This window comes from Balaenoptera musculus, chromosome 6 (assembly GCF_009873245.2).
Source record: "Balaenoptera musculus isolate JJ_BM4_2016_0621 chromosome 6, mBalMus1.pri.v3, whole genome shotgun sequence".
Classification (NCBI taxonomy): Eukaryota; Metazoa; Chordata; class Mammalia; order Artiodactyla; family Balaenopteridae; genus Balaenoptera; species Balaenoptera musculus.
The window spans coordinates 63,498,853-63,511,012 of NC_045790.1; the positions used below are offsets into that span (position 1 = coordinate 63,498,853).

The 12,160-nt window shown below is 39.7% G+C and overlaps 1 protein-coding gene across 7 annotated transcripts in view; it reads right to left on the reverse strand.

Annotated features, from left to right (window-relative positions):
* The window catches only part of SMARCA2 (SWI/SNF related, matrix associated, actin dependent regulator of chromatin, subfamily a, member 2), a 175,327-nt gene that overhangs the window by 134,694 nt on the left and 28,473 nt on the right, over positions 1-12,160 (reverse strand). For all 7 annotated transcript variants that reach the window (XM_036855210.1, XM_036855204.1, XM_036855206.1 and 4 more), the window contains 2 exons: positions 8,650-8,905; positions 1,754-1,880 (listed from right to left, as the gene is read on the reverse strand). In XM_036855210.1, the coding sequence (XP_036711105.1) occupies positions 1,754-1,880; positions 8,650-8,905 (383 nt within the window). The remainder of the gene's footprint in view (positions 1-1,753; positions 1,881-8,649; positions 8,906-12,160) is intronic.

The window sequence follows — 12,160 nt, forward strand, 5'->3', positions numbered from 1 at the left end:
GAAAATAAATCAGTAAGTAAGTAGAGGATGTCTTGGCTTTTAAATAAATTGATTCACTCTATTTAATTATCCTAATGATATTAATTAGATCATAAGCTTTTTACATTTTTTTACTTCATTTTAAGTGCCATGCTAACTTTCTCTTTGTGCTTAAAGATTAACGTGAACAATGCTGGGCAAAAAAGAATAGAAGAATTACTTCCTGCTCATGTGAAGTAGCTGCAGATATGCAAACAGTGCTAATTCATCGTCTCATATAAAAGATGGGAAATACTAGTTTGGGCTTCCTCCCACTCCTAACAATGATATTCTTTGCAAGATACTTAATTTTTTTTTTTACTGTATTATGGACTTCTTTTAGATCAGAAATACAGTATTTCATTCATATTGTATGTTACGTGGTGGTAAAAGGTGGGGGGGGTGGAAACATGCACTGAAATAGCAATTCGACTGAATCTGAAATCAGCATCCATTACAGCTAATTTCATTGGAAAACTTCACAGATAACAGATTTTTCAATAATATGAAGCAAAAATCAGAAACCAATCAGAATCCAGCATAGTGAAGCTAATTTGAATATAATCTTATTCCTGAAAATACTCATTTAACAAAATTTTATTAAAAAGCTTATCAAGGCATTTTATGAAGTTACCTGTAAGAAAGAAGCAAATGGAGCGCAGAAAGTTTTTTCTTTTTTTTTTTTTTCCTTTCTTTTTTTGTTTTTAATTTAAGCTCTAATCTACTCTCACAAACCTACGGTCAAGTAGCCGCCAGCCACCACGACGCCCCTCTTGTAATATTATAACCAACAAGGCAAAACGTATTTCCAAGTTCATATGACAATAGCAAGAGGGTTGGCCTTGTGATTTTACTCACATCCTCCAATAGACCAAGTCATGTAATTCAGTACTTCCAAACTACTTTCAGTCATTAATTATTCATTTTGCATGCCCCGAGACCTTCACCAAACAAGCCCGTCTGACTGGCGAGGAAGCATTCCTTTTCCCCTTTGGCTAAATGCCGCTGTGTGACGACCAGGGGACCTGAAGCTTTGGAGTCCAGAAGGCAAAACTCGCCAAAGTGAAAATTAGCTCTACTTCATTCCACTAGTCTTCTACTGATTTAGCAATTATAAAATAGATAGCTATGCTAGCCTTTCTTAATCAGTGACTACTAAGACCACAGCAAGAACAAGAGATACAAATTCACTGATTAGTCAAATATGGGGGTCTGATGTGATGAAATGCTCCAAAAGTAGGTGTTGACGAATAATCAACAGTTACAAACCAGTTTTATGTATTTCTATAAACAATGAGCTATTAATTTAGTTGAGTGGCTTTCATATTTGTTAAAATGATTTTCATAGTCACGGCTAGGATTTTACATTTTCTCTTTACAAAGAAGCTCTGATCTATCACCTTCCTGTTTTTCTTTGAAACCATAAAGGCAAACATGAGCTATTCCATCTGTTCTCAAGGTTTCATCTACAGTAACAAAATGTCATAACTCTGACTTTGGAAACCATAATATGGAAGAAAAAAATGTCTCTGATGTACAGAAGAGAAAAATAGAATAATAAGCAGTTAGTCTTCATTACTTTTAGCTCTGTGCTGCTGGTCGAAAAGATACAGTCTTTTACTAAGTTTATATCTTTATAACAATATTGAACAGACTTAAGGAAACACACAGATCACACTCTGGAACAATTATATTTATTTCCTGCACCTCAGATGTGCTGGGGAAAAGGTATTACCTGACGCTGGAAATTGAGTAACCGAAGTGCTTTCAGTTCCACAGTTGCTTTGGTTCGTAAATCTGGTGGCAAAGAGCCAGGGAGATTTTCCAGTTCCTGTATCCTATGGGCTATGCGAGCCTGAAGTCTAATGGAGATAATAAAATGGGGGAGGGGGAAGGTGGAAATATACATTACAGTCTGGTCTTAAATGATAGACAACAACCTTAGGTTTAAGTTCACTTTCCAGATACTGACGGCCGATTTCTGATACCCAACTAGATTATCTGATGTTAAACAGAGAAAAGCTACCTTTGCGTTAATGCAGACAGGTGCTATATTACTTAACACTTTGGCCTTCTTCACAACCTCTCTCTAACAGCCAGGAAGGAGGGCTCAGAATACATCCAGGAGGAAAGTCAAGCCCCATGGCTCCCTCCGAAGAGAGAGAGAAAATGAGACAGGAAAATCTGACTTGCTCCCGAACGCCTGGCCAACCAGAGTGCAGAGCTGAGACAACGGAGTTCTCTTTCTAACTTCTAGTTCTGTCCTAAGGCAACGGGGCCATTTGCCCTCCTTGCCAAGATGCTGACGATGACAGCCAGTAAAGCTGAGTGAACAAGAGCAGTTTTCGGTGCTGAGGCCACAGAAACCAGCCAACCCAAAACATTCAGAGAGAGAGCGGGCTACCAGCCACAACCATTTCCTCTGCAAGCAGTGCTTGCTTGAGAAAAGAAAAGGCAAATAAAGCATTTTAAAAAATCAGGTTTGGAGCAGCAGTAAATAGCAAACAGTTTTTAAAAACTAAGAGTTTCCAGAAAAGGACTGCCGGGGAGTCTTATTCTGGACATCATCAAAAAATAGAACTGTAGGTACTTCCTCACAATAGAGGCAGAAGAGAAAATAAAAGACTTCCTACTTTATTCATTTGGGATACTATTACTGTTAGTCATAGAAACTGGTTTTAGGGTTCACCTGGATCCTATTCTTACAAATAATTACATGCCATCTAAATCTATTTTTAGAATGACCTCCCCCCAAATTTGGGGCAAAACTGTCTTGGAATAGATTTCGACAAAGAAAGAACAGTAAAAGGTAGTAAGTTAAACTAAACTAATAGTAGCTACACTAAGTTAGGTGCATTTAAAGCACAATTTAATTGTCTCTCTCTCTCTCACACACACACACACACACACACACACACACACATGCGCACACACACACACACACACACACACCTCTACAAGGTAAATGCACCATTTTATTGAAGAGAAAACTGAAGTTGTTCAGAGATATTAAGAAACATGTGGACTTCACAGAGCCAGTAAAGGAGAGAGCCGAGGCTGGAACCCTCACTGGCCTGACACAAACACCACTGCAACGATACTGCAGATAAGTAAAACATACTTTCTAACTGCAAACTCCCTTGGAACTCAACTATAAAAATTGATAATTAAAGATTCTGTTAAAAATTAATATTATGCTTTTTTCAACCTTTATGATGCTGTCTATTGATATGAAAAAGTAAAACCTTCTGTGACTTAGATGTTGCAAAATATCTTAATAGTTCATATAGCCCAAATATCAAAATGAGGGCATTTTAAAAAACTTAACAGTTGTTTGCTTTGGTAGAGAAAGAAAATATCATCTTTTTCAAAACTTTAAAAATGATAGTAAGGGTAATGCATCATTTTTCATTGACTTCACTGACAATAATATTCTGATAGATTCGTCTTTTATTTGGTATATACGTGTTATTAATTCTGATTTACTAAATGATTTATCATCATAATGTGTTATTACTAATATTATTGTTATTGTGTGTTATTTCAACTATGCATACCAACACAAACAATAGTACTTTTAAGTGGTTTAACCATGCAACAGACTAAAAATGTGTTAGTTCAAGCAACAGCAATAAACTTTCATCAATTAATTCTCTTGATCAAATTGTTCAGACTCTCCCAACTTTCTTCCACATTCCTTTTACTATTGATACTCATGGGATTCTCATAGCAGTTTAAAATTTTTCTCTGTATGAAACAAACCTTTACTTTCTTTATCCAATTCAATTTCTTAAATACGCACATAACCAAAAATTCCCAAATACAGCAACAGGTGATGGATCTTAACAATTAGGATATTAAGAGAAAAATCTATTACATATTTTTCTCAAATACATAATTTAAAGGGAAAAAAACTAAACCAAAACACTTTTACTTGTATAGCGTTAAGGCCATACTAAAGGAAATTTAGATACTACAGCAGGGTGAGATATGGTTATTCCGCTTCCTTGGTTCTAGATTTATTGCAGACCCTTTTCATTTGACTATCCCAGAACTCAAACTATCCCTTGGTATTGTGTTTTACTCTGTTTGACAAAGTGGGTCAGGTGCTACATAAGAGGAATGGCTGCTTTTTCCTTAATCATCTAAAGGACTATGGAACTAGGCCTAAATAAATAATCTTAGGACAACTGGCCTGACCATGTAGAGACTAAATCACACTGAACTGGGAGGGGGGGGAGTTGGAGAGCGGAGAGGAGAAGTTGGGAGGTGGGGAGGTGCGGAGTGGGGTAGATGGAGCCTTGGCTGACTTGGGCATGGGAGGGGGTGAGGGGTTGGGAGGGGTGCACTTCTTCCTGAAATGACTGCTTCCCCAAAGGGCCTAGTAATTTGTCAGTGAATTTCAGATTCCCCAGCACAAAAGAATCTTTCTTTTATGAAAGGGAGGCAAGAAGTTCAAAGTGCAAACGTGCAAACTATAGGAGAAGAGGAAGGGGAGATTCCAAAGTAAAATTGTATGCATTCGATTCAGCACACAGTGTGTGTGTGGGGGGAGTAGCAAAGGTACAGGAGGGGCTTCTTTTTACGTAGAGAATTTTATCTGCGTGTGTGTGGTGGTTAATAGAAATCTTCGTTTTAAATAATGCACCTCTCCAGACAATTTCATCTTCCCATCAGTGGGATTCAGCAGGTAGCCCGATAAGGAGATTCAGGATTCTAAACTTCCCGAAACAACAACAGATGTAATACTGCATAACTGCGGGAGACTCATTTAGGGTCCTCACGGGTACAGAAAATTGAAGCAGAATTAGGTCGCTCAGGTTTTTCATACAGATTGAACAGTAAATCAAGAGGGCTTACTGTTCTGACAAGAAAAAGAGTTCCATTAAAGGCGACAGATATTTGTTCAGGTCCAGAGGAGAAGTTTATGATTCCTGTAGGAGAGTTATTTGAACAGAAAATGACACTGGTACATTTTGTTCCTTCCAGGAACTGAGTGACACTCTTTAAAAAAGAGAGAGAGGGAGACTGACTTTTGGCAACTCTGCTGCTGAAGCGGCTCTTGGTGATTTCTAAGAAGGAATTCTCAGGGTTGTAATGGAGACCAGGGCAGGACAAAAAACACGGTAAGGGACTATGCTGGCTTCCTGAGGCAAGGAGGCTATATTACTGTTTTCATACTAAATTCTGACTTGATACCAAAGAGGGCTCACATAATTCAAAGATGCTCTTCTGACATAAACTCCTTTCAATGTGAAATATATTTCTTTCTCACGCAAACATCTGTGTAATTTACATGCTAACATGATAATTCGGGGAGCACTTCTGACCAACCCTCTAACCCTTGATGGAAGAACTGAAGTTAGGCATGTTGACAGGGCAAAAAAAGCATGCCAAAACACCAAAAAAAAAAAAACAAAGTCACTGACACTTACTACAGAGAAAAGCAGTACAGTTCCATCATGAGAAAAAGATGGCCTAAAAGAAAGGATCCAATTTAAATGAGAACAAAATATTTTTAACTGAAGAGCTTGTATAGCACTGAGGCAAAGTGTTCATATGCAGAAACTTATTTATGCTATTACTGAAAAAAGAAGATCAATTTCTCAAAATTCTGATTTTATGAGGAACAAGGAAAAGCAGCCAAGTGACTTAAAAGTAAAAAAAATTAAGATTCTGACAATTTCCTTTCAATTTTCATAGACAAGGTAAGTGATATTACAACAGTCAAAGAAACGAACATCTGTTAAAGAATTTCTGACAGGTGATTTTTGCTCAAACCAAGTTTATGAAATTATAAAAGAGACTTTTTTTTAAAGACCTTGCTCAAATCCTCAATCAGGAGACAAAGATACACTGGACTCTTCCTATCAGGGCTAAAGGGTAGTAAGCCGTTCTCTCAAAGAGGGGCAGAAGGAGAAGAGTTTTTTAGCTGTCTTTTACAAGTGCCTAAGGGACTTAATCTAACCCTTTTTAAGGGATAAATATAACTAATCTCTGCAGTTGGACAATTTATCTTCATATAGGCAGAAGCCAGCTACTGCTCTATAACTGAAGAAGACAAAAGATGCCCCTACAAAACCCTGCCAGTGTAAACCTAAGCTTCTTCTCAAGATGGCCACGGGAAACTTCAGGCCAAAAGACCCACCAGCTTTTTGAACCCAGGCTTGCCAAATCAATCACTTCAAAAGCCAGGCGGCTTAACAAAAGAGGAGACATTGGGGCTTCCCTGGTGGCGCAGTGGTTAAGAATCTGCCTGCCAATGTAGGGGACACGGGTTCGAGCCCTGGTCTGGAAAGATTCCACATACAACGGAGCGACTAAGCCCGTGTGCCACAACTACTGAGCCTGCGCGTCTGGAGCCTGTGCTCCGCAACGGGAGAGGCTGCGACGGTGAGAGGCCCGCGCCCCGCGATGAAGAGTGGCCCCCACTCGCCGCAACTGGAGAAAGCCCTCGCACAGAAGCGAAGACCCAACACAGCCAAAAATAAATATAAATAAATAAATAAATTTATTAAAGAAAAAAAAAAGAGGAGACATTTATCAAGTAATAATAATAATATGAAAAATAGACATTCCACCACCTTCTGCAATGCTTATAATTTAAAAGATACTGATAGATACTTTTTTTTTTAATTGACACAGGTGTGGAGGACAAAAGCTTTCCACACACTGAAATAGGCTAAATAGTACCAATTAATACTGAATACTTTGGGAGACCATCCATTAAGATCATTTTCAAAAAAAGTGCTAAAATGAGCTCATTACAAGAAAGGCCTGCAAATACAATTCTGGTAAAAACGAAAAAAGAAGGTTTAGGAGTCAGTAAGCGTGTACACGCACACACACACACCCACAACATAGGATGAATAAGGGGGAAAAAATCCGGATGTATTTCTAGATATAGTGTCTGGGTTACGAGGGTAGTTCATGTGATTTAACAAATAGGACTGGTAGCTCTGTACCTTCAAGGTGGGAAAAAAAACGTTAGCTTTTAGGAAGTCAGAATTTCAGAGTAACCAAACGATACCACTCTACCCCATTTACTGTCTTTAAAAAAAAAAAAGACTTTTGATTTTTTTATTCAATAGCAACATAAAGAAAGGACTGCATTATGAATACAGTTTTTCTGCCCCAAATGAGTACACAGTGCTAATATTTGACTTTTATACCACACTGCGATTATTCACCCAACAGAATCTGCCTATCAACACTGAAATATCAATTGATGATGAGTATCTAGCTCTCTAGGGGCACGTGAAAAGCTGAAAACAGAAACATAAAAGCTCTTAATTGAGGATTAGTAATAGCAGTGAGAATAAAGTTATACTCTTCATCCGAAAAGCGACACACGTTTAATGGCAAGTTACTCTTTCAAAGTAACTCTTAAAGCTGGTAACTTAGTATTTTAATATAATAACAGATAAGTCACGTGTTTTCCAATAAAGAGTAAGGTAATGTTTTTAAAGGGCTCCTAGACATTATTTACTAACATCCCCTATAATTTTTAAGCCCTAATTGTCTTTTAAATTAAATCATACTTGGGGAATAATAATAATAGCTAATATGTATTGAAAGTCCTTGTATCATTTTATCTTCTCCCTACAAAAGATACTTTAATACCCTCTTTTAACATAGGAGGAAACTGAGTCACAGAAAAGCAATGTAACTTGAGGAAGGCAACACAGCTAGTTAGTGACAGAGCATGCTTTCTGGCTAACTCCCAAAACCGTGATCTTAGTTTCATCTTATCTTGACTCAGTACTTACTGGACTCTCTTTTTGGTTGACATTAACCATGTATGTCAAGGATCTGCTAACTACAGCCTGCGAGCCAAACCCTGCCCATAGCCTGTTCTCATAAATCAAGTTTTACTGGAACACAGCCAACAGGCTGCTTTCACACCATCAGGGCAGAGCTGAGTAGTTATGACAGAAACTCTAGGGCCCTTTACAGAAAAGGTTTGCCAATCCCTGATTTAGATAAATGTGCCAAATCAGGTGAAAATGAAGTTTTTGGAGTAAGAGTTTAAATAAGGACCCCATGTGAATACACTTACATAGGGCCTAGCCCAAAAGCTAGACCAAGCCACAGACCAACAAATGCACGAACTCAATCAAAGAAGACATTATATCATGCTACTGAAGTACCGCTTTAGTATCACTAGATGTGTCATTAACCTGAAGGTTAGGCCAACAGAACACTCAACATCTGAGCCGCTCACAGCCACCATTCAAGGACAAACTGATAAACCAGAAGGAAACTGCATAATCTAAGTGTGGGCTGATGGCTTTCTTGGATCTTTAGGAATTCTGGGCTGGACTTTTGATCTTGGCATATCGTAGGGGTGGATAAAAGTTTTCTGACTGAATGAGTGAAAAGCACAGTCCTGGGAACCTAGAACCCCCAGAAGAGGGTCCTTACTCCCCACCCCAGTGGCAAAGAAACTCTTCTCTTGAGACTTTGTTCTAAAATCATTCTCAAGCCTGAGTCTTAGCCTCTGCAATTTCCCTTAGGCCTTTCCCTGGCCCCAGAGAAAAGAATGACCACAACACCAGGAGACACCGGACCCCCTAGGCTGGGTGGTACCTGCCAGAACACAGCATCTTACCCCCGGGGCAGGTGCATTACCTGTACTCCCGCTCCTGCAGAATCTCCACGGGGTCCAGGCCCTGCGGTTTCTGGACAGGGCTGATCCGGCTCTGCTTCTGCTGCAGCTGCAGGATGGGCGAGGGCTGCCCCGGGGCCGGCTGCGGCACCGAGGGCCCGGGCACCGCGGCCGCGGGCGGCGGCGCTGCTGCAGGGGGCGCGGGCGAGGGCCGGCCGCTGGGCGCGGGCACCGGCAGCTTCTGCGGGGGACTCGGGCCGCTCAGCTCCGGCCCCGGACCTGTGGGACAAGAGCGACATGGGCAGCTCGGGAGGAAAGGAACCCCGTGGCCATACCCGGCCTGCCCGCTGCCCCCTGGGAGCCCGGCGATGGGGACAAGTAAAGGTCTCACGAGAAGAAAACAGGAGGGAAGGGAGGAAGATGAGGAAGGCGGGAGGGGAAAGGAAAGGGGAAAAAGAGAGGAAAAAGAAAAAAAAAAAAAAGCTGGCATCTATCCCAAAGGGAAATGGCCCAAAAATGACTCTTAGGTAATAAACTGATTAAGGAATGGACAGCCAGCTTTTAGTGTAGGTCTACAGCGGGGTTTTTAAAAATAATTCCAGGTGCATTCAGGGTTCTGAAAAAGCAAGGGAGTCACCCACCAGTCGGATGCAATTTGGGTGTGGTCCCAAAATCACGTTTCGCAAACTACACCACAAGCCCCCTCCATCCCAGCGTGGAAGAGCCCTGCTGTTAGAACCCACGCTTTACAGATACAGGCAGCAGCTTGCCAGTCCTCTGACATGAGCTAAAAGGGGCACGCATTTTCCCTTAATGACCTATAAACTGTATTTCAGGCTTCATCAGTGCATCTAGGGAACTTTAATTTTTTACTACATATTAGAAAATATTTCTGAAAACATTCAGTGCAGGGGGAAAAAAGAATCTGCTCATTCCACCTAAGAAAACTTAGCAAATATTAACATTCAAGAGAGCATTTTTCTCATGTTATCAGAATAAAGGGATACGCAATCATTAAGCTTATCAAAATGCACTTAAGCTAATTTAAAGCAATTTCCCACATTAAACTTCAGGAGTTTAAATTGAATGCTAGGTCTGGACCTAAAATAAGAAGTGTTCCATCTCTCCTCTTAGGTGAATTTTTACTTACTTCAAAGTTATAAATAAAATTAGTGATGCTACCAGAGGGGTTAGTAAATTAAAAAAAAAAAAATCTCAGTAAGCAGATGTTAAAACCTCTCATGGGCATTCTTCCAAGTGTTTTCTACATCTTTCCGGAGAAATATTAAAAGTATTAAATGGTAACAAAACTAATCATCTCTACACTTCAGAGCGACTTAATAATTAACCATACAAAGACATACATTATGAAAAAGTAGACACATTTATTCAATTTCCAGCAAACACCAGTTAGAAGTGGGCTTAAATGACAATGCAAGGATAGCAAACATTCTGACAGGAGGAATGGGAAGAGTTAGAAGAAAGTGCTTAGGAAACTACAGTGTGTGTAAGTGTGAGTATATATATGTCTGTGTGCATGTGTGTGTGTAGTGTTGTTGGTCTTTTGTTCACTTCCTTCTGAAATTAGGTAAAACTTTCCCAAAGACCTAGGGCTAGTTAAGACTTCTTGAGGTAATCTGTAGCCCTTGCTATAGGATTGATGAAAAGTTCTGGAGGGAAAAATGCATTTCTGTTTTTTCTGTTTTAGGCACTGTAGATGTACTATTATAATAAATAGATTCTTTTCAGCTAAGTACATTCTGATTTTTTTTCTGAATGGGAGGTCTTTTACATAATGCATAGCTTTTCATAATATTTCAGATTTAGTTTCTTTCATCCATATGTAAGAAACCAATTTCTAAACATTAAATCTTAAGGTTGTTAAGCATTGGAATGAGATATGGAGGGACATTTTTGATTATATTTTCCCTCGAGGTCTTTAAAACAGGGTAGATATTTTTTATCTGGGTTGCTTGAGCCAAAAGAGAGGAGATAGAGATTTCTAACAATTACTTTAATTCTCTGTGATTCTATGAATTACCCTAATAAGCTCAAGAAACTGGTAGTTAAAAATATTTGAAGAATTGGTATGAGCATACCAAATAATAGATTTAATACACTGAAGCCCTTTAATAAAAAGAAAATCCGGGTCTTACTGATAAGATTAATATCATACTAATTACCCTAAATTCAGTTCTCAAAGTGTTTTTCCTCCTTTCAAAGTTTAAATAAGTCATCAATAAAAGCCATACCAGTGCAATAGTGTACACATTTCACTTACTCTGGGCGTTTTCTTCTTTAGCATCATGGCTTGTAAACACTCATGTAGAAGTGTATGCCAACTCCTCGAGGTATATTCAAGTCACTATTTTTAAAACCATACGATCAAAGGGAGGTATCCAGAGCATGTCTGATATCCCTGGTTCCAAATCTAGCCATTTTCAGCCCATGACTGTGAACTAGATCGGATGCATACACAGCTAGGCTTCTTTAATCCATTAATACAGAGACATCCTTATGTGGTTGAAGGACCCTTAAAATTGAGAAGCCAGAGAGACCCAAACGTGGACTTAGATATTCAAATCTCCAATTCCAAAAGGACTACAACTCCAAAAGATACAAGGTGCACCTTGTCTCTTTCCAAAATAACTGATAAGTTTCACGTACGGGTTGTGTGAGCCTCAGCAAGTTACTCAGCCCCTGGTGCCTCAGTCTCCTCGTCAGTAGAATGGGGACAATAACAGTACAGTACTCACCTCACAGGGTGGTAGTGAGGATTCAATGAGACAATGTGGCTATGTGCCCAACCCTCAGCTCTGGTCATTTTTACTGCCACCAAGGACACCAAGGTAAAGAAGCCTAGTTTAATCACTCAGCTTTTCAGAAAACCTCCACCCACAGCAAAAGAAAGGCTTTCAAGGAAATTTGGTACTGTATTAGCCGGAAAATTTGGAAGTGCACTCTTCTAGAGCAAACTTCAAAATGTTTCCACAGTTCAATACAACTCAGCACAAACACTCAGATAAGTCGGCTTGCCATGTGCTTCCTGCTAATTCCCCCATCAGTCACAAGTAAACTCCTTTCTAACTAAAAACTGCAGGTTCATTTACTGCCTGGGTCTACTTTCTCCTCCCTCCAACAGATTATATAAAAACTTCTCTTTACAGGGGCTCGGGGACTGAATGCAGCTTGCTGCAATTAGACATGCCCAGAACACAACTACCTAACCATGAGGTGTTCTGCCTGTCCTTCGGGCGCTGAGTTGCCTGAATGGATTTTCTCTGTATCAACAGAAAGCATCTCGACAACAGACACTCATGGTCCGCAAAATGATAAGAACTCACGCCCTGGTATCTTCAGATGGAGGACAAATTACATTCTTTAGCTTATCTCCTATTCCCTCGCCAGTATAAACAAGTCAGGCTTAATTGTCAGAGGTACAAAATGTGTCTGTTTTCCTGTCAGTCCTCACTTTAGAAGTCAAGGTAGCTACACGCCCTGACTCTCCTGAGGGGTGTCCCACTGCAGCTAAGT